General features: G+C 41.8%; 3 protein-coding genes across 4 annotated transcripts in view; 1 reads left to right on the top strand and 2 right to left on the bottom strand.

Annotated features, from left to right (window-relative positions):
* Positions 1 to 10,125, bottom strand: part of LOC126409136 (sodium channel protein type 4 subunit alpha B-like) — a 91,556-nt gene extending 81,431 nt beyond the window's left edge. The window contains exon 1 of the mRNA XM_050075083.1: positions 9,796 to 10,125. The gene's annotated coding sequence lies outside the window, so the exon portion shown is untranslated. The remainder of the gene's footprint in view (positions 1 to 9,795) is intronic.
* The window catches only part of LOC126409140 (WD repeat-containing protein 48), an 18,324-nt gene extending 3,168 nt beyond the window's left edge, over positions 1 to 15,156 (top strand). For both annotated transcript variants that reach the window (XM_050075086.1, XM_050075087.1), the window contains exons 4-18: positions 236 to 448; positions 1,216 to 1,304; positions 3,645 to 3,746; positions 5,898 to 6,122; positions 6,413 to 6,487; positions 6,773 to 6,875; positions 6,964 to 7,061; positions 8,393 to 8,500; positions 8,603 to 8,699; positions 9,002 to 9,097; positions 9,297 to 9,402; positions 10,195 to 10,282; positions 11,299 to 11,375; positions 11,482 to 11,674; positions 11,771 to 15,156. In XM_050075086.1, the coding sequence (XP_049931043.1) occupies positions 236 to 448; positions 1,216 to 1,304; positions 3,645 to 3,746; positions 5,898 to 6,122; positions 6,413 to 6,487; positions 6,773 to 6,875; positions 6,964 to 7,061; positions 8,393 to 8,500; positions 8,603 to 8,699; positions 9,002 to 9,097; positions 9,297 to 9,402; positions 10,195 to 10,282; positions 11,299 to 11,375; positions 11,482 to 11,674; positions 11,771 to 11,866 (1,766 nt within the window). In that variant the 3' untranslated portion in view covers positions 11,867 to 15,156. The remainder of the gene's footprint in view (positions 1 to 235; positions 449 to 1,215; positions 1,305 to 3,644; positions 3,747 to 5,897; positions 6,123 to 6,412; positions 6,488 to 6,772; positions 6,876 to 6,963; positions 7,062 to 8,392; positions 8,501 to 8,602; positions 8,700 to 9,001; positions 9,098 to 9,296; positions 9,403 to 10,194; positions 10,283 to 11,298; positions 11,376 to 11,481; positions 11,675 to 11,770) is intronic.
* Positions 14,421 to 25,556, bottom strand: gorasp1a (golgi reassembly stacking protein 1a). Its single transcript, XM_050075100.1, has 9 exons — positions 25,386 to 25,556; positions 23,564 to 23,644; positions 22,690 to 22,893; positions 22,496 to 22,582; positions 22,269 to 22,399; positions 21,879 to 22,020; positions 21,282 to 21,390; positions 21,015 to 21,158; positions 14,421 to 20,174 (listed from the first exon to the last, which is right to left on the bottom strand). Exons 1-9 carry the CDS (start codon positions 25,446 to 25,448, stop codon positions 19,693 to 19,695), a joined length of 1,443 nt encoding a protein of 480 aa, XP_049931057.1. The 5' UTR covers positions 25,449 to 25,556; the 3' UTR covers positions 14,421 to 19,692.
* Positions 25,557 to 26,864: the final 1,308 nt, after the last annotated feature.

Raw genomic sequence — 26,864 nt, forward strand, 5'->3', positions numbered from 1 at the left:
ATTATCTCGGCAAAGGAGAAGTGCTCACTAACACAGATTTAGACAGATTTGTTAACAATATTTGAGGGAAATGGTGTTTTGTGTGTATAGAAAATGTTTTAGATCTTTGAGTTCAGCTCATGAAAAATGGGAGCAAAAACAAAAGTGTTGCGTTTATATTTTTGTTCAGCGTAGCTTCTTATACTGCCTTTTTATTCCACTGTTCTGATGTACTTTTACTGTCTTCCATTTTCAGTGATATCTGCCTCATCAGACACCACGGTCAAAGTATGGAACGCGCATAAAGGCTTCTGTATGTCGACGTTACGAACACACAAGGACTACGTGAAAGCTCTGGCCTACGCTAAGGACAAGGAGCTGGTGGCATCAGCAGGCCTTGACCGGCAGATCTTTCTTTGGGATGTGAACACACTAACAGCGCTCACTGCTTCCAACAACACTGTCACCAGTGAGTATTGTTTGTGTCTGTGTGACACTGTGTGCTCACAGATACAGTCGGTAGTTGAGGGAACACCCACAAAACGTCCCATCCTCCATCCACGCCTAGGGGGAAAACAATGCAATCGCTACCATAAAGAGCTGCTGCATGGCTTTCTGCACGACAACTAAACTTAAAAATCAAAGTGAACCGGAAGTTTTTATTTTCCGACCTGGATAACATGTTTTGAAATTGGTCCGGTAGTGAGGGAAAGCAGCGGCCAGGCTGCAATGGAAGCACTTGGGGCATGTCCACATCAAGTTACGTCCGCTAAGTGTTTGCAGCTGCTTGCTCAGATTGTTATTTTAAGTGTCTGACAAAATTATTGAAAGGATCTGAGGTTGCAAATCCCTGAATGATGACGTTATAGCACATCAATACACAGGTTAACGTCGTTGACTAACTTTAGCGCTGCTATACTGTCTGAAAATAGCCTGTGACATCATAGCGTTAATGACTGCAGGGTGCTGATATTATGGCAAGTTTAATTAATCATATCTATAGTAAATGTAATAGTGTCTCTTGTGTGAGTTTAAAACCGGGCTTTCTCAGCATTTAGAGGCTCATTTAGAGGCTGACCACGCCCCCTAACTATGACTAGACACAGACTGTATCTATCTCTGGCCCATACACACTGTAGTTTGATTATTTTGCATTTGTACTATTCTGTAATGGCTGACATGTTTCTGTGGAAGATGATTTGTACCTGTGGACTCACGTCAATCTGTCTCCAACAGCTTCGTCACTCAGTGGGAACAAGGACTCTATCTACAGTCTGGCTATGAACCAGATGGGCACAGTCATTGTATCTGGATCCACAGAAAAGGTTTGGGTTTCCATCAGTGCAACACACACACACACACACACACACACACACACACACATATATATTAACCCTATTAGTTCAGAGAAACTTGATTGAAACAAGTCAGTTAACATTGTAACTGGAATTTTTAAACAGTTTTATCTTGAAACCAGAGTGGGAATGTACTGCGATTGTCATTCTCCCATCTTATCTGTTGAAATGTTCATACGTAAGATGTTTCCTGCAGGCTACACCACACACCTGTGTGGACATTATTAAGTTTACAAACTGGGGTTGCAGGAGGTGTTCATCTAATTTGAAACCATACAAATACTTTAAAAGTATATTCTGCATAAATGGTCAGTTATTGATAGTAAACACAGAGTGAGCGTTAGGCTGCCATGCTTAGGCTGCTTCTCTTGTAAAGCACATTGAATTGCCTTGTGTATGAATGGTGCTATATAAATAAAATTGCCTTGCCTTGCCTTGCCTTAAGGTAAGGGATGTAGGCCTACCTGTAGCCTCGCTGTCCCTGCACTGATCCGACAGCCGTCACTCGGTCAGCTCGCTCTCTGTGCACCAACACTGCTTAGCATCTGTACTCCTTTGACAGTTTCGTTGTTGACATTAAACACGTGGACGATAACTTGAAACAAAACTTCATTGAGAAAAGGAGAGGAAACTCCAGTGTCTGTCTTTCTCGCAGCATTCAGAAACATCTCTCATCAACCACAGTCCCACACCTGGTGTGAATCATCTCTCTCATCTCGCCCCCTTTCAAACTAACACAGCTCTACACCTCAGTAAGCCCAGCCCACCTAGCCTGACAGCCATGCAGGACAGCCAATAGGGACAGTGACACTTGGCCTCTCCTCCCTACACTGCATGAATGTACACTGCAAGCTACTATTGTACAAATGTTACATTTGATGTAATGGAAAAGCCGATACTGTAGAAGGCTAACTGAGCTAACAGCTAACAGGCCAACTTCAACTTTGTTCACATTACAGGGCTTAATGCTCAGTTCTGATTATTTCTTCCTCGCCTGTCACGCTGATGTTTGAACTCACCCATATCTGACATCAGTGTGAACCGATCTCTGCCCTGAAATGCTTCACAGGCAACCAATAATATCACACACCTGCTGGAACAACAATGAAATGTCACATTTGTGACAGAGGAAAAGTGAATGACATGGCAGTGCAAGCTTCATCACACGAATGAGCACCAGTAGGAAGGTCTGATGACGCCATTCTGCATGATAATTAGCCATCTGTTTTTATTTGGGAACGTTTGTGGCATATTTTTGTTGCAATGGGCTTTTGATTTCGGGATAATGAGCTGTCATAAGATGGGCTTTCGGTCCACTAACTATAGGCAGCTACTGCTTGTAGTTGTGTGGAGAGAGAGGTGTGGCTGGGAGAAGAGTCAGGAGTGGTGGGGCTGCAATGTGGAGGGTTTCATGGATGAACAGCTCCTCCAGAATTTTAGGATGTCCAGGGCTATGTTCAGATATCTCTGTCGGCGCCTCAGGATAACGCTGTCCTGGAATTTAGGCAAGCTATCCCCGTCAGATATCGTCTAGGAGTCGGGCTCTATTGGCTGGTGACTAGGGTAGCCTACTGCAGCAGTATGGCTACAGCAGCTGTCTGTAGTTTCAACTAACCACCCCGACAATGTACGGTGAGCGATCTGCACCTGTGCAGTGAAGTATGACGTGGAAAGACCATGGATGTAGAGAAAAACACACATGAATTTGGATATTACTGTTGCTACAGTGGTGGCAAGTGAACTGATATGTATCAGATTTAGGACCACAAGTGAAAGTGGCTCAGATTGGATTGTAAAAAAGTCGAATTTTTGTGTCCACACTGCTCTGAAAAAAATCAGACCTGTGTCACAATATAGCAAAGGCTACATTTGCTTGTAATGTGAACATAGCCCTCGTGTCGCTCTTTATCCTCTTCAATGCTCACCAGCGAATGGAAATGCCAACCCCAAATTCACTCTTGTTTTGGAATGAGCTTTGTCCGCTTGGTGTTTCTTCTCGCTTTATTTTGGCGCTGTGTCCTTTTGGATACTTGCTGGTTATGGAAGCTACCTTTTTATAAAGACATGACCTCACGTCCTGAACACAACAATATAATAAGGAAATACAGGCAGGGAGCAGAGTCTCTGCAGATAAATACACTGCCACACAATTCCTGTGGGTCATAAGTGATGATTGAGAGGTATTACTCTCTATGAGTCAATACACTGTGTTTTTTGGAAAATCCTGCAAAGTATACCTTTAATTGAGCTCTTGTTTTCTCTTGTTTAGTGCTGATCTTCACTTCCCTCCTTTTTTCTTTCTTCCTTCAGGTCCTGAGAGTGTGGGACCCTCGAACATGTGCAAAACTGATGAAGCTAAAAGGACACACAGACAACGTCAAGTCGCTGCTGCTGAATCGAGACGGCACTCAAGTGAGTGAGGATATCTAAAATAAACGGATATGATAATCCATTTATCGTTTTAAGTAAAAGTAAAGATTTTCTGATTCCAGCCTCTCAAATGTGAATCTTCTCTGGTTTCTTCACTTCTCTGTGACAGTAAATTGAATATCTTTGGGTTGTGGACAAAACAAGACATTTAAGGATGTCATTGTGTGCTTTGTCCTACATTTTATAGACCACACAATTGTTCGAATAAGCGAGAAACTAGTCAACAGATTTATCAACAATGAAAATATTTGGCTGGCGATACGGCCAAAACCTTTACAGTACATGTTATTTTATACCACGGTGCAGAAATTGTTTTATGAATTCAGTTCAGACACGGTTTACAATAACCGTACTTTATCACATTTGATTATTTTCTTCTTGTATTTACAACTTTCATACAAACAAAAAACAACTGCCTCGCACGAGACACTTGACTGTGTGACGTTACTGAGAACAACAACTCCAAGTGTTACAGTTTCTCTGTTTACAGCTTAACTTTCCTCCTCCATGTCTGTCGAAATCATGTTACTTTACAAGGCAGCTGGATTCCCAACATCCGGGGTCCGTTTCACAAAGCAGGTTTAGTGAAAACTCTGAGCCTGTTAACCCTGAAATGAGGGCAACTCTGGGTTTTCCGTTTCAGAAAGGGAAGTAACTTAAACCAGAGAAAGCGGAGTAACTCCAGCCCGTTTCAGAAAGAGAGGTAACTGAAGCTCAGTGTCAGTTACTATGGCAACTGACTCTGTGAACCTAACCTGGTCGGGAGCAGGTTTTCTTCAATGAACCTCGAGTTTCTAGCTGTCTCCTCCCTCTTACGCCACACACACAGTGTGATTCATTCATTCATTCGTTTAGTGTCGCGCGGGTTTCAGCGAGTTTTATCATCTGTCCTCAAGGTAAAGTTGGATCCTAAAGTGTGTTCTAGTTCTAAATCTACTTTTTTCGACCATGGCATGTCCGTTCTTGGAGGACCCTGTGGACGAAGAGGCAGTGTTACTGAGGAGGGAGTTACACATTCGTCAGGAGATATTCACAGGCTCAGAATTGACGTATTATCATTTCCAGAACATTTTCTTTTTGAACGGTGCGGTTTCACATCACAGTCCATCATTTATATCCATAACCTCATCCGTCGTGACATAAACAACGTCACCAACCGTGGATGTGCACTTTCATCTACCCAGATTCTTTGTGTTGCTCTTTGCAAAAAACAAACGGGAGTTTTCTGTATAATATCGGAGATGCAGAATATATCAGTAAGGCCACTGTCTGCAGAGCCGTGAGAAAAGTATAGGATATGAAGTCCATTCACAGCATTAATGTGCAGGTAGATTGACTGTCTCAAAATGTCAGACTGCAAAAACTCAAAATCATACCAAGAACATGTGTCTTATTTCTAGTCAAAATGTCTCATTTCTAGTCAAAACAAATCACACCTAAAAGTAACTTGTTTTTAGACCATTTTCACTTGAAAAATAATGAGGTGGGATTGCATCTGAGTAAATTAAATTTTAGCTTTAACACCATTCCACCTGTTTGCATCTGTAGCCTAATATTATTGTGATTGCATAAGTGTATAAAATAAATTTAAACTTTCGCATTGACTCGAGCAGTAATTTTCTTCCACGCCGACTCCCGTTCCTTCGCTGCTGCAGCTGTGTTACTCTTCTTCCTAAGAACAGCTTCAAATTTGCTGTATGAGCGCATTAAAATATCCAACTCCAGAGGAGTAAAAAAAAAAATGCAGACCTTTTCTTGTAGCTTGTTGCCATGGTGAATCGTGGCATCGGGGCTCCATTGATGACGGCTTTTTAAAGTCGTGGTGCACGCGCTTAACTCACAGTGAACAAACTCTGTGTTGATTCAACCGATTGAAATCATCTGTTCTGAAACCCGTAACCCAGAGTTTCCCATCTCAGAGTTACTCAACTCAGAGTTCAGGGTTAGGCTCAGAGTTTGTTGAACCTCCTTTCTGAAACGGACCCCTGATGAGCTCCCACAGTAGACACAGTGATGTCAAATCTTAACGGCTCGACACATTTCTGTAAATATCATCACATGGGCCAACCACACAGTGGTGGCAGCTGTTACACAATCTGTTTTACAATCTAAAGCTGTTGTCCTTCTCCACAGTGCCTGTCGGGCAGTTCGGACGGGACCATCCGCCTCTGGTCACTCGGCCAGCAGAGGTGCATCGCCACCTACCGGGTGCACGATGAAGGCGTCTGGGCCCTGCAGGTCAACGAGGCCTTTACACACGTCTACTCTGGAGGCAGAGACAAAAAGATCTACTGCACTGACCTGCGTAACCCAGACATCCGTGTGCTCATCTGTGAGGAGAAGGCTCCGGTGCTCAAAGTAAGAAGCCAACAAGTTTAAGAGTTTAAGAAGAAGCAGTACAGGTCCTGTCTGAACGTTCACTTTTGCTTTCACCTGGCGTCTGCTTGCAGTGTAGATGAAACACAGGGTGTAGTACTTTGTGCTTACTGGTTCTTTGATTTTACCAGTGTTCTGCACGCTCATGTAATATCAATAAAATGTTTTCAATTCCCATCTTTAATGACGCTGTGTTCTCCCCAGTCATTCCTATGTTCGTAGCTAACCATTTGGAGTCACTCAACCTTTCGCTGTCTTTCTCTTTTGCTCAGATGGAACTGGACAGATCTGCTGACCCACCTCCAGCAATCTGGGTCTCCACCACCAAGTCATCCGTTAATAAATGGGTAAGCATGCGTGACACCTCTGAGATCGCTGGTCGGCTGTCAGCATAACGACGGTGGGATACAGCATAGACGGACTTGTGCATGTGGCCACGCCTAATGCTATTCAGCAGTAATCCTCCTGTAATTTGTGTAAGAATTTAAACCAGCTTTGTGACGATGTGGGTGATACACAAAAGATAATTGCATTACATTAATCACAGGTATTACTGCGAGGGAGAAGTAGGAAGCGATTATTAAAATCCAGGACAATCTGTAATGATTATTATTTTCTGTATGCATTTGTAGTCTCTAAAGGGAATGCACAACTTCCGATCATCAGGGGAGTATGACAATGACTGCACTACCCCTCTGACACCACTGTGTACTCAGCCAGAACAAGTCATCAAGGGTAAATATGTTTATTCATCTAAACTACAGTAATTTTCTGTATCTTCCTCCCAGACATTCTGTAAGGTAACACTATGTGTTGTTTGCAGGAGGTGCCAGTATCATACAGTGCCACATTCTGAATGACAAGAGACACATACTCACCAAAGATACCAACAACAATGTGGCTTTCTGGGATGTCCTGAAGGTAAACTCCACACTGACGTTATTATATGTGTGTTGTGTTGGATTGTGATTGCATCTCGGGCTAACTTCCTGAATTGATTCGATTTTGATTCACAAGGTACTGATTCGATTCAGATTCAAATATGATTTGATATCGATTGGGTATATTTTAGAAATAATACCAATTTTTGCTAGTATGTGGAAAGAATTCTCAGAGAACTAATACTGTAAATTTTACAAGGAATTATTTTTTAAAAAGAATACAGTCAGAACAGGATTAATAACTTCAGAGCTTCTCCAGACTACGTTTGTTAATAACTTAGCGCCGCGGCCTGTTTACTACCGGCTAGGGATGGGCAGCACAAGCAAAAACACTATTCGAAAATCATGGCAACTATTCGACAATTCTCACACTGCTGTAGCAATCCTATACTGCCCTCGTGCGGTTAGGAGCTTAATTGCATGTCAAATAAAGGGGGGGAATAAGACGGCGAATAGTAATAGTCGCATTAAAAAAACGATTTTTCAAAAATAAAACGACTATTCGAAATTTGAAAATCGTGACCCATCCCTACTACCGGCGAGATTAACAGGGTTAAAGCTTCACACATCCGTGGGAAAAGTGTATATTAAAAGACTGGTCTCGGATTTTATCGATATCTGGTCATTGAAATGAAGATTTAAATCGGATGAACCCAGTATTTTAACCCAGCCCTTATTTCATCCACTGTTTTTTTCAGCCAAGCCATAGTTAAACTAGTTGTTCAAATTATGACAGATCACACCACCGCCCGAATCAAGGCTCCCATTTGGTGTATTTGTCTCTGTATATCTGCACTTCAGCCTGATCCTTCTGAAATTACAGCACTGTAAAGTGAAACTTCTTAAAATTTTGATCATAGGAACATTTTGAGCAGCTTCTCAGAAAATCTAATATGGAAACTTAAAAAAAAATCATATTAGGACTTCTTTGGTGACTTTGTATTTTATATTATTATTCATATTAATAAATAAATAAATGAGAACATGTCAAAAGTGTCAACTGAGTAAGGCTCAAGGTCAACGCGTAAGAGTTGGTAGCTGTACCGTGACGCGTGCACTGGTGCATACAGAGCTTAGAATTGCACAGCTCAAATTAACATACACTACAGTACAGATGCACTTAGTATTTGGAGACCTGCCACTTCGAAGAGGAGAGTCGTGGTTACTCGGTGCTCATCTGTCCTAATAAACTACTACCTATGAAATGAATGTCTCCAGATTAAAGAGGACCTCGCCTGATGAGCCTGGTGTGAGCTCCTTCTTGGTGATATACGTGGTTAGAACTGACTTCATGTATATTTTTACCTTCAGGCTTGTAAGGGTGAAGACTTGGGGAAAGTGGAGTTCGATGAAGAGATTAAAAAGCGATTCAAGATGGTCTACGTGCCAAACTGGTTCTCTGTTGATCTGAAAACCGGGGTGAGTCACACACCTGGTAATACAGGGCCTTACTTCTGTCTGACCTTCCCGAGCCTGGACAGTTTTCTCATATTCGTGCTTCCTGCTTCTCTCTCTCAACAGATGCTCACCATCACATTGGATGAGAGTGACTGCTTCGCTGCCTGGGTGTCTGCAAAGGACGCTGGGTTTTCAAGCTCTGATGGATCCGACCCAAAGTGTAAGACATCTGACCTTGTTACATTTTCTATACAAATACTTAACACTATGAAAAACTGAAGCTAACTTTATTTATTTTAAAGATATTTTAATTTTTATTTTTTAAAGGCATTTTTGCCTTAATTGATAGGATAGTGAAGTGTGAAACGGGGAGAGAGAGAGAGAGAGAGAGAGACATGCAGCAAAGGGCCACAGACTGGAGTCGAACCCGGGCCGCTCTGCGGCAACAGCCTTGTACATGGGGCGTCTGCTCTATCCACTAAGCCACCGACGCCCCAGCTAATTTTATTTTACTCTCTGCAGTGAACCTGGGTGGACTGCTGCTCCAGGCTCTGCTGGAGTTCTGGCCCAGAACTCGCATCAACCCCATGGATGAGGAGGAGAACGAGGTGAACCATGGTAAGGAGGTGGTTTACTGCTAAATCATTATGAAGCCAATCAACCAAACCTCTGCAGTGATGCTCCGGAAACTTCAGTGAACTCAGTGTCCACTTGTCTGCACACTCAGCATCATTTTCTTGCCACTGTCAGTGAGCGCAGGATGTCCAAAGCCTCTGTCGGTTCATCTCACAGTACGATTGTGTTCTTGTGTCCACAGTGAACGGTGAGCAGGAGAACAGGGTCCAGAAAGGAAATGGATATTTCCAAGTGCCACCACACACGCCAGTCATCTTTGGAGAGGCAGGAGGCAGAACTCTATTTAGGTAACGTGTCACTAACATCCCTATCCATTTGGGCTGTCACGCATTTGTACCGAACCGCCACGGTACAGTGTCAAAGTCTGTATTGGAGGGGGTTGTATTGGAACTGTCCACAAATGTTCACAATGGATATGCAAACAGAACCCTTCAAATGTGTACCGAACTGAACTGCTTGGTGGGAACAAGACTTTACATCAAAGCTGCAGTGTGCTCTGTAAATGCCATCGTGTGTCATCAGTTTATAGTTGCCGTCATGGCAAACACAATCCTCGGCACTTGATACTGCTACTCAGAATTAACCCTCATCTAGAGATTCCAGGATTGACTGCCCAGACATATGTCACCACAGAGTGAGCATTCAGCTGCTGGGCTGAAAGGTAAGGGATGAAGCCCTACCTGTTGCTCTGATGTCCCGGCTCCGATCCGACGGCCTTCATTCGGTCAGCTTGCTCTCTGTGATCCAACACTGCTCAGGGTTGTTACTTCAAAGACCGGTCATTTGTAGACATTAAACATGTGGACAATAGCTTGAAACAAAATTTCATAGGGAAAACGAGTGAACTCCACCATGTCTTCCTCGCAGCACTCATCAGCTGTGGTCCCACACCTGCTCTGAATTGTCTCCTAATTATTTTTGACACGCCCCCTTTTCAAACTAACACAGGCCCAACCCACTGAGCCTGACAGCCAATAGGGACAGCTTGCCGTGACATTTGTCTCACACAGAAATACTGACAGTTAATGTATTCATTCCTCCTCTGCGTTGCCTCTGATGTGCTGTGTTGTGTGTTGCAGGTTGCTATGTAGAGATTCAGGAGGAGAGACTGAATCGATGCTGCTGAACGAGACTGTTCCTCAGTGGGTTATTGATATAACTGTAGATGTGAGTACAGTTTCCATCTTTATTTGACAAAGTCTAAATGATTACAGATGAAATAGTATTCAGTGTGTGTGTGCACTGTATACATATTAGTGTGTCCCTGTCTGAATCTTTTATTCAGAGAGAAACAGTGTAACACTGGTGGTATCAGACCCACTCTCACTTACTTTTACCCTAACACAGGAAATCATGACTGCTGTTGTTACTAAGCAACACTAAATGCTCACAAGGATTCTCTACTCTTAACCACTATTAAACGTGTACACAGGAAGTAAGATGTTTTTTTTAATGTGGGGAAGCGATGTTCCTTATATAGATCTTTCTTACAGCAGACACTTGAGAAAATCAATTTATTGTGTTATTGTTGTTTTGGGCGGTGCTAAGCCTAGGATTCAGAGATGGTGCCTTTGCAAAATAGTGTCGGGAAAACTTGGTTGGTTGAGAGGTGAGTGCTGGCATTCAGTTGGCTAAATCCCTGCAAAAAGAAAACATTAAAATATATTTTAGCGTGCAGGTTGCTAGTTCAGAGGTTATAAAAATAATAATAATACATTTTATTTATACAGCGCTTTTACAGCTCTCAAAGACTCTTTACATTTAAAACCAAAGAAAAGAAGTACATACATGTAAGTGCAAAGACATAAACAGAAGACAAGGACAATATAAAACAAGGTGCAAAAGCATAGTAAGGTTGTTAGTGTTGTTTCACACACACCGCTAAAACAAAGTGGAGATAAGTTTGGCTATGTGGGACTAGTTTCATGTAGCGACGGGGATTTTAATAACAGGAACAGGCTTCCTGCATTTGAAATAGGTGGCCAGTGACAGGCTTATACCCACAGTCTACATCCTGTGAGCCAGACTACATCAGGACCCTGAAACTGGAGCAGCTAAATCAAAGTCGTGTTTTTCCTGCCGAAAAACTGAATTTAGAGTCGAACAGCTACATCACTTTGGTTTTTCTGAGGAGGATTTGTACTGTATTTTTGATTTGTACTCTGTTTCCTCCTCTACTCCAGAAAAATATGCCCAAGTTCAACAAAATCCCATTCTACCTCCAGCCCCACTCTTCCTCTGGTGCAAAAACTCTAAAGAAGTAAGTCTGTTGTCTTGTCTGCGATTGTGTGTCCTTTGATTATATGATCCATCTACACGAGCATGGACGCTGCATTTGATGATTTTACCTGCTGTGTGTCCCGCAGGGACCGCCTCTCGGCCAGCGACATGCTCCAGGTGAGGAAGGTGATGGAGCACGTTTACGAGAAGATCATCAACTTGGACAACGAGTCGCAGACCACCAGCTCCTCAGCCAACGATAAGCCGGGGGAGCAGGAGAAGGAGGAGGACATGGCCATGCTAGCCGAGGAGAAGATCGAACTAATGTGTCAAGACCAGGTGGGCGCCACGTCTTTGCTGCTACATCTTCCATCACACAAGCACATCCTCAGTCATCGTATTAACTAATTTTTCTTTTTTTAATCTTTCCACCAGGTTCTAGATCCCAACATGGACCTGCGAACAGTTAAACATTTTATCTGGAAGAGCGGAGGGGACTTGACGCTTCACTATAGGCAGAAGTCCACGTGAAAATCCTAATTTTTAAAACAAGAACTCTTCGTCATTTGCCAATCACCACCCACCTCTGACATGTAGTACCCTAAACCCCATTGTGTGGTCAAGAGTCGCAGTATCAATGAGAATCCAGTAAAAGTTGTGAGGACGAGGCTCATGGTGTATCATAGGGAACTGACCAGAACAGACCGGAGCAGCCAAGAGACACCCGGGAGATAAGTGGTCCATAGTTTCTTTTTTTTTTTGTTTACAGTTTGAAGGAAGGACTCTGTTTTCTCCAGCACTCACCAATTTCTCTTCTTCTTCTTCTTTTTTTTCTTTTTTTTTAACTCTGACTGCTGTTTGTTCTTTCCTTCCGATTGGCGTTTTATTTTGAAGCGACAGTACGTGTTTGTGTCCGAGCGTGTGTGTGTATATGCACATGGATGTAGTAGACTGTTTGTTTGTTCTAGTACATTCCAGAAACTGTCCGACAAACACTCCACACCCGTCTCAGCAGTTATCACCAGTTTAGGAGTACACTTGGTCTCTGGGTAGCATCACAGTCCCTCGAAAAAGCAATCCTCTGTTCTGCTGTCATCTTAACTTGAACTTAAAGGGACAGTTCACCCCAAAATCATTAATAGAGATTTTTCCTCTTACCTCTTGCCCTGTTTATCAGTCTGGATTGTTTTGATGTGACTTGCTTGCATTGTTGTTGGCGATATTGGCGGTAGAGATGTCTGCCTTCTCTCAAATATAATGGAACTACATGGTGCTCGGCTTGTGGTGCTCAAAGCGCCCCAAAAAAACCTCAATAGCAATTTCTCTTTTCAGAAATCATGTTCATTCACTCAAGATAATCCAAAGACCTTGTTGTTGTTGTTGTTGTTGTTGTTGTTGTGAGCAAACCGGCAGCGAATCTGCAGATTCTTGGATAGCGAAGGAACGACCCACCTTACTCTGCCTCTGATTGGCTTACCCTGTAATTCTTACTCCAACCAACCCCTCTCCTGTTGCCTTGACCTAACCAATCCAACCAACATAGGCAACAAGTACAAGCCAATCACAGGGAGCGTAGGGCGGGTCACTCCTACGCTATCCCTAGATTCGCAAATTTGCAAACAGGAGGGCTGGGAGGTGGGCTTACCTCCTACTGCTGCCGACATCAGGTGGAAGTGACACTAAGAAGACGTTGATGGGTCTGGAGTGAACGTGTGTTGAATATCTAACTTAAAACTAACTTCACTGTGTGAGGCAGCCGTGGCTGGCGTGACTACAGACAGGAACATGCGCAGAGTTGGTGTGCTTGGGAGGCATACAGTCCACGCGGTTGCAAAAAACAGGCGGCATGCAGATGTTCACATGGGGGTCCATGCTGACTCGAGGCCATGGATAAATGACGACATTTACATCACGCAGACTGAGGGTTTCAATCACGTATGAGTGAATCTGACTCTGGCTAATATTCCCCTCTTCTTCACTTCCATTCATTGCGAGCAGAGGGACGAATTCACTCCTGATGGGGTGGCAAAATAGCATCTTCACACCAAGTGGGGTTCAACTTCGGTGACGTCACAGCCTCAAACAATAGCAAAGAAGCATGTGTGGAGGAGACACTGATTGTTGCTGTTCAGTGTAGAAAGTTTCTTTTTTTTTCAGACAATGAGTTTTTAAGGAGATGTAGTTTACCTTGACATGTTTCAACTGTCACTTCAGTCTTCTTCAGAAGCGTCATCTGACGTGCGTCATGATGTGTCTTTATCAGCTGGTAGTATCCAGGAGGCGCAATCCGATTTGCCAGGCTGGTCATGCCTCCGGGATACTACCAGCTGATAAAGACACATCATGACGCACGTCAGATGACGCTTCTGAAGAAGACTGAAGTGACAGTCGAAACATGTCAAGGTAAACTAAAAACTCATTGTCTGAAAAAAAGAAACTTTCTACACTGAATCTAATTTGCGTAGACAAAATGAACCTATTTACACTGATAGCTGCTGTGTTTAACCAGCTGATTTCGTACGATATACACGTACACGCCAACTGTATCACCACGTAGAAGGAAGTGTACATCTACTGCTAGGTAACCACTGAGCTAGCTAACGTTTTAGCTCAGCAGAGGAGGACGCCATTAATGTTAACACGCCTCCTTCTGTGCAGTGATACAGTTGGTGGGTGCAGTTTTGTAGAAAGAAAATAGTTCCTACATGAAACTGCTCACAACAAGGTCTGTGGATTATCTTGAGTAACCAGGTCATGATTTCTGGAAAGAGACATTGATGTTGAGTTTTTTTAAATGTATTTTTTGGCATTTTGAGCACAACAGGCTGAGTGACATCTAGTTCCATTATATTGGAGAGAAGGCAGACATCTCTGCGGCTGATATCTCCAACACTCTGCAACTCACACTAAAACAATCTAGACTGATAAACAGCACTGTAAGATGAAAAAGACGTGTTGTTGATTTTGGGGTGAACTGTTCCTTTAATCCTGGCTTAGACATCTAATTATTGCAGAGCTTGAACCTCATTGACAGAAACACTTGTCTTTGTCATTTATTTTTAGCTGTGCTGTTCTCAATGGACTGAATGTTCTTTTTTTTTTGTAAATATATGTACAACATTTTTGATTTAAGTGACTTTTGTTTTCTTTCGGTTTTATTTTGTTGTTGTACAGTTTACTTAAAAACCAAGTTATTTTTCCAAATCCCTAGAGCACATTCATGGTCATGACGGTTAATCTGACTTGGATGTTAAAAATCACATTTGTTGTTATTCACGACAACCCAGAAATTGCAGTTTTACTCTTTAAGAATGTTAGTAGTCGTCCAAGTCATCTTAGCAATGGGGAAAATTATATATAAGGTATATATCTTTGATAATAACTCATGCTTACTCGCTCTGTGCTTGGGTCATGAGCTGTGACTTTGATGACAGTGAGGGCTGTTCCTAATGTATATTTCATTTAGATTTAATAGGAGTTCAATGAATATAACTTGAAGGGGAATCTCATCCGAGAGAATATATGAATAATCAACCACTGTGGGGAATTCACCAAAGTAAAATATTAACGGTAATTTCTCTCTTGGTGTGTCACCGAGCAGAACAACAGGTCATTGTAAATTTTCAGCAGTTAAGTTTTGCCATGAAGAGTGTGTGTAACGCCATAGTGGGGACACAGCGAGTGAGCTCTAACGGGCCAAAAAAACAGGATGGGTACCATAATTAGGCCATAACACTGCAATATCCCTTGTTGTAATAATTTGTGAAATATGTATATTTTAGGCATTCGAAGAAATAAATTGGAATGGTTTAACAATGACAGATTTATGGGGATTATAAATGTTTCTTGAGTTGTAAATGTGTTCAGCTGGTGAGTGTGAAATAAGAAAAACAAGGGAAACAATTTCTTTTTCTTTTTTCTTTTTTTTTTTAAAGTCAAGTGATATGATTGTTTAACCATCAAAGATTCACCCATTTCACATTCATGAAAAGACTCTGCACTCATTCCTAATAAAACATACAATTAATTGATAAAATATCTGCAAAAATACTTTTCCTTATTTTACACACTAGCACCTACTTTGACAGTGAAAAACTTTTAAGAAGCCCCCTAGAAAACAAAATTACTCGACAGCAGCATCCCTGTTCGTACATGTACTGTATATGAAAAGTCATCTACTAGATTTACACGTTGCATAGATCACAAAAATTACGTAAGAATAGAGTTGAATGAGACGTGGGGACATGATTCAGGTGATACAAGCAGATTTCAAACAGCTCACAGGCTGAATACATCAAATAAAAAACTGTTCTGACCTCATCAGATCTCGAGGTTCAGTGTGGAAGATTGAGGGGGATTTAGTGGAGCCTAGCGGTGGGGATTGCAACCAGCCGAAACTTCACCAGGTTAGAACTCCTTCAACGTCAACGAGCCGAATATTCGGCAGAGTACTAACAAACCAGAGGCCTGTACTATGAAGCAGGATTTGGAGTTAGCGAGGTAACTTAAGTGTTAACACTGGGTTTTCAGCACTATGAAGCTGGTTCTCTTTTCACTGGGATAAATCACCATGGTAACTGATGCTGAACAGCTAACTTGCTCCAGAGCAGGTTAACTTCGGAGTGTCAGATCACAGCCCTTCAACATCCCGACCTCTGACCAATCAGATCACTGTAGAAAAAAGTATCAATGGACAAAAGTCCAGAGTCTCGGGTAAAAATTAAAGCATAACCCATATATAGTTATAGGTCAGTAGTAATAGTAGGTCATTTCATTGTTCCAGGGCTCTATTTCCACTGGTTTTATAAACAGAGCTTTTAACAAACACATAGATTGTTTACACACTAAACACATGATTTATAACTTATGCAAAGTTTATTTTAGTCCGCAGTGACAGTGTTGATATTTGACACTGATTCATCACTGCAGCTCGAAATAACACGAGACACCTGTGTGATGAGAACTGGGATAAAACATAACATTTTATCAGTAAAATAATCCCCACACTGTTAATTAGCTCCTGTTATTATAAACGCAACATTTCCGTCAGACAGACGGGGGAAGGAAAATACAGAAAATATATTTCTACCTGTCACTCCGGAATTTCTTCCTTGTCGAGATACGTTTTTTTGTGTGACTGATATGACAGAGGTGTTGACAGGTAGTGATCAGATAATCTGTAGTTAACCAGTTCAGCATTAGTTACCATGGTAATTTATGCCGGTAAAAAGTGAACCAGCTTCATAGAACTAAAAACCCAGCGTTAACCCTGAAGTCACCTTGCTAACCCCAAATACAGCTTCGTAGTACAGACCTCTGGTGATTGAAACAGAAACACTGAAAGAAGCAGTTTCATGTTACTGCTAATGTGTGCTCACCTTTTTTCTCTGATAATTTAAGATCCGGGGGTCTTATTTATGAAACAGTGCATAGGATCCATACTAAAAATGCACGCACAGATGAAAGCCAACAACGGCGAGCGCCAAAAAATACTTGACATTTTCTCCAGCCAGGCTTTCACCTCACCATGTGCCAATTTCCTGTCTCCAAAATGTTTGTACGTATGGGTCAAAAATTCTCCTAGCAAGTCTGTTTTTATAGATCACAACTTTTGCGTGCTAAGTGGCGTACACCTCTTTCAGGCCTTGATTTGTACGTCTGCAATATTTATAAATGAGACCCCAGATGTTCAGGAGGTGTTTACAGGGAGCTGAATTATCCGCAGAGGTCTCTTCCTCTCCAAAACAAATGGACCCGGTGATTTAAACTGCTAAGAACACTGAATAAAACAGTTTCACTGTAAAAAAAAAACAAAAACCTGGTGTTTCTCCACTATCTCATCACAAAGGGGCTGGTTGCCGACACTAAAACACCAATGTCCCTATCTGGAGTTAGTGTTTGGTTTGTCTGCTCTGGGCTACTGTAGAAACATGGCGGACCCCGAAGACGAGGACCTGCTCCCTTTGTAGATATAAACGGCTCATTCTAAGGTAACAAAAACACAGCTATTCTTGTTTTAAGGTGATTATAAACTAAAGAAAACTGATCGTTATATTCAGTGTCTGTCAATTCGTCCCCCTGAATCCAACACACTGGACCTTTAAGTAAAAGCATGTACTGACAGGTGTGATGCAGCACAAGACAAATATCTCCCTTATAGTACCAACACTTAAAAATCCAACACATGGGTCATAAACTACTGTAAAAGTTTCCCTCTTATAATTTATAATTTAGCTATTTCTTAAAAATTTGGGACTCTTGATTTGCTTCTTTGAAACACATCGACAACAGATGCAGCACTGCACCCCAAGACTGTGACAGTCTGGTAGCTTTAAAACTTTTGTAGTGTCGTGGATATTAATTAAGGTGCATTAATGAGCTTTGCTGTACGTGTTTATCTTTGGAGGAGTTCAAGTATTCATCACATCAGTGTTCCAGAAGCAAAGTCTCGTCACCCGTATGATCTAATTTTGCACCAAGCATGGAAAAAGTGTCAACATTGTGACCTTCTTGGTGAACAAAGTCGCAGTAACTTTATATTCTCACATATTCCTACACATATAAAACAAACAGGATATTCCTACAGCGCCTCGAGGCATCTTCCTACTTATAAGCTGGTTTCTGTAGTGTAACTAATCTGATTGAGGAGCCTTGTGCTTAATGTAAAGCCCAGTTCAGACTGAAGATCAGACAAGATCGTGTATGGTCTCCATAGCAGCGACTCTCCGTACTTACATTGCAATATTTGGCTTTTCAGGCTTTTTGAATATAATTTTTAGCTCCTACAAATATTAATCAGGATTGTGATAGTCAGATATTTGCTACAGCTGCATTTGTAGTAGTGATGACACAGCGAAAACATAAAAACACACTCCTGTATGGGTCTGATCTTCAAGACCCACCACCTACACATACGACCAATTAATTCTGCAACCCAACATGCCGACACAAGATCCACAACCCCGCCCGAAACAACAAATCCTGAAATAACCACTTAATGTTCAAGTAATTCGTTCAGGCAGCATGTTTAAAGTAATTTAAAGACACGTGAAACGTACGTTTTAAAATTAAGGTAATTCAGAAAATACAATTTATTTTAATATTGAGCCCCGATCATACAGAAAGCGTTTTGTATGTTGCAGAACACATGGCGCACAGCACTGCCTTCTTTTTTTTACTGAATGCCACTAGTAAAAAAAATGAAAAAAATAAATAAGCTTGCCGGGCTTTTTTTATTGTAACCACCCCATCACCCCCTACAAACAGATCTGTGTGGGTACATGAGACCCTAAAAAAGAGGGTGGATCACGAGGAGTACCACCAGTTGGTCCAGGAGCTTCACCTCCATGATGGATGTCTCCAGGCATATTTTAGGATGACTCGGGGGCAGTTTGACAACCTGCTGTCTATCATCGGGCCGTATAGCTCTGGGTATCCAGCAACCACTACCACCAGTTTCTCCTCCATTGTTTATCAACTGTAAACTTGTTGTCGTGACTACCACAGAAGGTCCGCCTCTCAAATCATCCGATTGGACAATAGGAAAAAACATGACGTAAAAAAAGGGATGACGTGGGGCGCTTTTCTGTTCTGAGTTGACGTTTTTTCAACACAAGGAGTTCAGAGCGCCCTGGCAAAAACACCAGGTGCCCAGAGTGCAGAAACACAAGGTGTGTTGCAACGTAAAACAGCGAGTAAAAAGCTTCATTCTCATAAGAAACAATCGCAAAAAGCTGCATCCAGCTGCTAAAACGCTTTCTGTGTGATCAGGGCCTAAAGTTGCTCTCCTATTCCAGCAGGCGCAGGAGACATCAGTCAAGGTATTAAAATGTTAGAACATCAAATTAAAATATTACTCTCAATTTCTAAAAATATTTTGATCACCAAACACCTACAATCGACATGAGGTTTCCCCTTTTTTGTCAATTTCTCTCGTTGATTCCCGTTCCCGTCAAAACACTCAGCCATTTGAAAGGAGCTGGTGTCACCTCTGATCAGCAGAGAAATCACTAACTATGGAGACAACATTTCGCCAGGCTGATGATGACGCTGCCCTTCCTGACGACAGGTGAGCTACAGCCTTTAGATACTGAGAGAAACATACACTATAAACCACTGATGAGGTGATGCTCTCTGTCCTCCGCCCTGCGCTGAGATGGGCCGGTTCACGCTGCTACAACTTTTTCCTGCAACACTCTAAAACGTTTTCCTCTGGTCTGAACTGGGCTTCAGATTATCAGCATCAGCTCAGACTGCTTCTCCCTCGATCTGTCCTGTACCTCCTATAGTGTTTCTTTAACAATTGATTGTCAGCTTCACTTTGCATTCTTGTACGTTGTGTATGGCCTGATGCGAGCTTACTCAAGAGGCGGCTCTTCTTCTGGTTTCTCCTCGTCAATCTCATGGCTGCAGTGATGAGCAGGAGCCACGTCTAGAGGCTCTAGAGGCTCTGCAGGTTCCTCAGCCGGCGCCGGCGCTTCCTCGATGGCCTGAGCAGGAGAATCGTCTGCCATCGACTCCTCACCAGCAGAGGACTGGAGGAGGTCGATGGAAGAATGGCGAGGAGGGTCTTCAGCTGGGACAGAGGGCTCAGCAGGAGGCTCTAAAGACTCTACAGGGAGAGACACGGGGGGACTGGGGCTATCACCGGGCTCACACAGAGAGCCGGGCGGGTCTGTGGACTCTGTGAGCAGGTGAGATGGTTCAGCTGGTGGGATGCCTGAATCGGACATGTCGGTGGAAGCGAGAGCAGAGGTGAGGTCCATGGCTGCCTGGGAGCTCAGCTCGTGTGTCTGGCTGTCTGCTGATGATGAAAGCAGCACACTGTCCTCCAGCTCCTCTGCACAACAACAAGAAATGCAAACATTCAGACTGTGTCCTCTTCAGCCAAATCAGTACATGATACAGTTTTTTTGTTACAGCTTAGAGGGTAAGTTTGGTATTTTTCAACCTGGACCATATTTTCCATGTTTTGCGTTTCAGTTATTGATGGGAAATTGGTCCAGTATTGAGAGAGAGCACTGCATCCGGCAGTGGTAAAACAGGATGCAATGTAACCACTCAGGGCATTTGTGCCTCATCAATTTACATTTTTGTCACTGATAGGTTCAGATTATTATTCCAAGTGTCTGACAACGTGACGGACAGGATCCCTACAGAGATAGACCTTTTTTTAAAGAGTAAGATCCTTTCCGTTCAATCTGAAATCACTGTTGCCAAACCCACCAGACTCCATTTAAATAAACAGTAATTTTATTATCATAAGACACACTTCAATCAAAGTTGACAGAAACAAAATAAAACACTCAAAAGTCATCTTGGTTCATCTTCCCACTCTTCCAACAATCACCAACTCTGGTTTGGTTGAAATAAACCCTTAATTCACCCAGTTAGATGTGAAAACATGCTGTCTCTATATACACTAAAATTACTGTTTATTTAAATGGAGTCTGGTGGGTTTGGCGAAAGCAATTTCTGGGCTGTTTCTGGTTGAACAAAAAGGATCTTACTCTTTCACAAAAAGGTCTATCTCTGTGGGGATCCTTTCCATAATGTTGTCAGGACACTTCAAATAACAAACCCTAACTAACTAACCCTCAATCAATATTCATTGACCCATCTCTTTGGGACAACTATATTCGTCCCACAGCAAGGAAATGCAAATGCTGTCCTCACTCACCAACACCAGAGATGTCACCCTCCTTCTCCTCATGCATGGCCAGTGCAGTGTTGGTCATGTCGATGGACGACATGGACAGATCCAGTCTGTCCATCAAATCTGCAGGATCGGGATTTATCACTGCCACTTCAGAGTCTGAGAAACCTGGAAAAACACACACAACACACTCACTCAGAAGATTTTTATGAGCACAATTAGACGCCAGGGAGACAACTCTTTCATGTCAGATATGATCATCCTCTAAAACCACAGCAGAGCTGAACTGACCGGGGTCCATGACCCTCTGGATTGGTGGAGGCAGAGAAGATTCCTGGAGGGTGACCTGCTCCAGGTCTAACAAGTCCTCACTTGGACTTGAAGGTGCCATCAAAGGTGCCTGAAAGCAGGTAACAGAAATACAGCTACTAATAACAGTTTGATCTCATGCAGCGCCATCAGAAAATCAGTGTGGTTGTTCAGGAAAACAAAAACAATATCCACACAGATTTCTGACTGTTACTGTCTCTGATACAGAACAAGTCAGACTATATGTACATTAACAGTGAAACAATTAGTTGACTGATTTGATTAAACATTTTTTGTTATCCATAGTTATTTAAGCAATCTATCTCGCAAACATGCCAAACATTTGTTGATTTCATCTTCTAAGATGTGATTTTTAACCATTTTCTGACATCGTATAGACTGAACAAAAGTATAAACAACACTTTTGTTTTTGCTTTCATTTTCCATGAGCTGAAATAAAAGATCTAGACCTTTTCTATCCACACAAAAGGCTTAGTTCTCTCAAATTTTGTTCACAAATTTCATCACAACAGATCAGTCAACAGTGACTAAATGTGGCACATGTGGATTCAGATTTACCTCCATGTATCCATGAGTTGGCAGCTCCGGAAGCTCTGGAGAGGGTTCCTCCACAGGAACAGGGGTGGGTGGCTTTGGCGTCGATACATCGGGATGTGCCGGGATTCGGTGCAAGTAGCCATAACCAATGCCACAACCCAAACTAAGAGCAAACATTTGTAAATGCTTCAAGAACATTTAAAACAATTCATACATTTTAGAATAATGCCGCATAATCTGGAAAAGCCTCGCTGTGAATGAACGGCCAGCTGAGTTTGTGTACCGTTATAGTGATCTGAATAAACTTTATACAGGAGACCATAAACAATCTGCATCAGTCAAAAAGGTGTACTGCAGTATTCTGCAGTAAGCCCCCCTGAATAACTCATGTATCTGTGTACTGTCAGATACCTGCCCTCTCCGCCCCACGCTCCATTTGGCGTGACCACCACCTCTCTGCAGGCGTCTGTCTGTATGTTGTACACCAGCAGCTTCAGCGGCTTCCCTTCATGGGCCTCAATCAGCGAGAAGAAGTCTTCTGACTGGAAATCAGTGACTCAGAGTTAACCTCAACTCAGCTTTCAAACATTTGTTAAAGAGATACAGTGACACAGTGAAGCATTACATGAACATCTCACATCTTGCAACACTTGATCTGCTCCGACGATGTAGTCGCTGTGTGGCTGGAGCTCTGCCAGTGCAGCAGGTGAACTGGGTTCCACATCCTACAGGACAGAGACGAGCGTTAACAAACTGAAGATGAAGCTTTGAAGCTCAAATCAGAGTTAGCTCAGTCGATTTGGTTTTCCTAGTTGTTAATGATGGAGCTCACCAGAACGTGCCAGACATTCTCATTGGCTCCTTGGTAGCTGCAGAAGCGAACGCTGGCACCCAGCAGGCCCTGTCCTCCCCACATGTTACTGGGCACCACCTCCAGCTCCCGGACTCTCGTGGTTTTAGTGCTGTACACCTCCATCTTCACCGCTCTCTCCATGTTGGCTTTCAGAAGCTCCTTCAGCAGGTCATTCTCCTCATTCTGGTCAACAGTAACAGAAGGAGTCACAACAGTAGGAGTAGGAGGTAACTTTGGTACCTATGGGCTGTTCTTTCTCGATTTTGTGCCTCCTCGCCTCCTCTCTTCTCCATCCTACTGCCTGAGACCTAGAAATTGATTTCAGCGCACCACCTTGAAGGAAGTCTAATTTCAAAAATGCATGTCAAGGAGAGAGGAGTGAGGAGGCTTGCTAGAGGAGCTATCAGCGAGGATGCACAGGTGTGTCTTTTTCAGCACCTCTGATGTAAAAATGACAGGTTAATAGGGATGTTAATGATTAACTGTTAATCAAGAAAATCAAGAATATTTTTAACCAGTTATGCATGTCGGTCTATAGGACAATTTTGCTGCACTGCACACCAACTGGGTCAGGTGGGAGCTGACCCGACAGTGTTGCTATAGAAACATGCGCCCCCCTCCAGCTTCCCCAGGTCTTCACAGTGAAGACGTAGCTCAATTTTGACTGTCAAACCCCTTTTATAATTGTTGACTATGTTATCGAAGGTGGGAGGGACTAAGATGTGAGGAGAGGTGGCGGGGGAAGGAATCGAGGATGTAAAAACTGAGAACTGAGTCTGTCCACTCTGTTTATGACCAACCAGTCAATGACTACTGAATTAACGTCTGACAACAGCACAAGCATTAAACTTACAAGTCTTTTGTTGTCCAGGGACAGGATGAAGTCAAAGAAGGGCTGCAGTCCGGCCATTTCTGCGGGGGAATTCGGCTGCACCTGCCAAAACCAACACAAGCATTTTAATATTTTAAAAACTTTGTGGTTTGAAAGTTAAAAGTGAAAAAACAAAATCCTGGAATCATAAAACACCTTGGTTTTTCTCTCCTCTCATGCATGCAGGAGTGCAGAACTAAATGTTTCTTACTGGATCTGGTTTGTGCACATGGTTTATTTTTAGCAAAATTTTAAAGAAGGCATGTATAGGGTTGCAACGGTGTGAGATTTTCACAGTGCGATAACCATCTCAGAAAATATCACGGTTTCACTGTATCACAGTATTAGAAAATGTATAATATCATCAGTCAGAATAACTCTTAAAGAAATGAAAATAGAAGGATTATTTTTGGTTGAACGGACGTTTTATGATTATAACTGAAACTTGAAACCATTTTGTTAATGGACGTGTGTGCATAAAGTCTCCCTTTAGAAAATGGCTAAAATGAAGGGGATATTCTCCGTCCAGTTGCTCTTTTTTTGTGTGTTAATATCATTAATAAGCATTATAATACATGATGTGATAAGAGTCAACTTTTATATCACAGTATACCTTGAAACCATCATATCACTGCAACCCTAGACCTTAATCGTGCATGATGTGTTTAAGGACCGTCATACATTTGAAAATATGAAGACAATTTCTGTTTTTACAGTTTCTGTCGATAATAAACGGCGTAATTTTGCAGAATTTTAAATAAAACATGCCAAATCCCCAAACAACAATTTGGGGTTCAAAGGGTACTTCATTAAAATAAATATAACCATTTAGACTAGGGGTGGGAATCAACAGAGGAGCCACGATACCGTATTATCACAATACTTAAGTTACAATACAATAATATTGCGATTTTAAACATGCTGAGTATTTTATTATTACCTTTAATATTACCTTTTTTCAACTGTAAATTGACTGTAACTGTAAGTCGATGATTATATCATTCTAGTTGGCTACCTAACATTTAATACTAATAATTTATACAATAAAATATCAATACTTGGCAATGTGTGACGGTACAATGTTGCCACACAAAAATTGCGACACTATGCAGTATCGATTTTTCCACTAGCCCTAATTTAAAGTTACATGTCCCTCCTCAAGTGCCTGCCCAGTGCTTAATAAATTATTTGACATGCCTCCCCAGTTTTACACCAACCCCAGCCCCCTCATAAATAAGGAACAGTCCCTTAGCAACATCCACCACTGGCTAAAAGCTTGGCATGTTTTCATCGATCGATTTCACAGTTCAGTTAACCGACTGATCATGCAGCACTAATGTGACATTATTGTACATTTAATGTATTATTTTGCCTAAAAAGGTTTAGGTGAGGCCATTCATTGGAGGCTAATGAAAATCAATCTTCTATTATTCGCCATCCTGTTGTAAACCATTAGCTATATTAGTCAAAGCTAATATTTAGCTACAGTGCTAATATTAACGACTACGATAAAAAAATAATTCATGTTGTTACCGTAACAGCTCGATGAACTGTTGGAGGACTTTCTTTAAAACCAGTTAAACGCCTGAATTCAAGCTTATTTACTACATAAACACACAAACAGTAAACAGATGTTTATGTTGCATTGTGTCAACTTTTAACAACAAAGGTAAACAGTGCCAACTCGTCGGGTTTCACCGCAGAGTCTGCAGCAGCTAGCTAACTGTTAGCATACAGCAGCATCACGATAAGCTGCAGCACACGCTGTACAAATTCAAAACAAGCTCAATAATTGAAGTCTTACGCCGTGCACGTGGTATCCATATGTCCCTCCTTCGGATACCTCTGAACTCTGTGATAAACCCATGTCTGTCAGGAACTTTCAAATACGAGCTAATTTCATCAGAAAATAATAACTGTGAGAACTATTACGGTTCACAGTCCGCGGCCATCTTGTCTGCAGGCCATAACAATCGAGCACCGCTGGTATCGAACAGACACAGGCGCACACATTGCGCATGTGCACACACACCAGTACTTCTTTCAGTGGGTACGTCCCAAGTCCCTTAAAATTACTTCTAACCACCTTACCTAGCCACCTTACCTAGCCACCTTACCTAACTGTTTAGTCCCTCCCACTTCGGAAAACACGCAAGGAGTCGGGAGTTAGGAGTTAGCAGTATAAAATAAGAGACTTGGGACATACCCACTGTTCTAAAACACAGGGCTGCTTCAGCGGTAGCATTATATAATGGAGTTGTGTTAATGAGGTCACTAACATGACCTCTGTGGTAACATATTTATTTAATTATAAAGTAATGATGTAATGATGCAAAGACCTTAAACGTGATATTTTCTGAACCATGGCAGGTTTATTAGTGACAGTAAATTAATACCAACCAGGAGAAACAACCCTTAGACACTTTGACATTACACAGCAGCTAATTCAGTGAACATAAAGACATTTACGCCAATGTCATTTTGAGATGTAGATTTATAAGACTAGGTCCAGGGTATTGGTGCTGTGTATTAGGACTGCAACAATTAGTTGATGAATCGATTAGTTGAATGACAGAAAATTACGACTATTTTGATAAATGTTTTTTTTTTTTTTAAGCATCAAACTAAAAATCATTCTCTGGTTGCAGCTATCCAAAATGAGGATTTGTTGCTTTTCTTTGTTTTCTTTCATATAATAATATGATAAAATAATATTTATTTGTATAGCACTTCAATAAAAAAAAGGTTGCAAAGTGCTTCACAAAGTGCATAGAAATAAAACACAAAAGTTACAAACCACAAAAGTAGAAATCAGGCATTAAAAGGGAAAGCTTTCCTATAAAAATATGATTTAGGCAATTTTTGTGATATAAAAGTAAATATATTTAAATTTGTGGACTGTTGGTTGGACAAAACAAGACATCACTTTAGGTTCTGGGGAAATGTGATGGACATTTTTATTATTTTTGTCATATTCTAGACTCACAATTCATCAATTTATTGAGAAAATAATCATCAGATTCATCAGTAATGAATATAAACATTACTTGCAGCCCTACTGTGTATGCTGGCTCACTGGCATGGTGTATTGGAACACTTAAAGGAACCGACTCTTCAGCAATGTGATTAGTTTCACCTGTGCTTGTCCTGCAATGAAGTCAACATGTCTGACTATTTGCAAACCACTGGACTGAGTTAGATAGTTGAGATTGTACTGAATTAATTAGTGTTATAGTTCTTCTTCTTGGCTTTGCACTAAAAGAATCATGAAAAACAGCAGTGA

The sequence above is a fragment of the Epinephelus moara genome, chromosome 21, assembly GCF_006386435.1.
Source record: "Epinephelus moara isolate mb chromosome 21, YSFRI_EMoa_1.0, whole genome shotgun sequence".
In the NCBI taxonomy this organism is placed as follows: Eukaryota; Metazoa; Chordata; class Actinopteri; order Perciformes; family Serranidae; genus Epinephelus; species Epinephelus moara.

Bases quoted from the DNA above. Each gene is read 5' to 3' on its own strand.
- gorasp1a (XM_050075100.1), bottom strand. From the start codon at position 25,448: ATGGGTTTATCACAGAGTTCAGAGGTATCCGAAGGAGGGACATATGGA. The intron at 22,583-22,689 runs GTGAGCTCCATC...TCTGTCCTGTAG, and splicing joins AGAATGTCTGGCACGTTCTG to GATGTGGAACCCAGTTCACC. The intron at 22,400-22,495 runs GTGAGATGTTCA...ACTGATTTCCAG, and splicing joins CAGATCAAGTGTTGCAAGAT to TCAGAAGACTTCTTCTCGCT.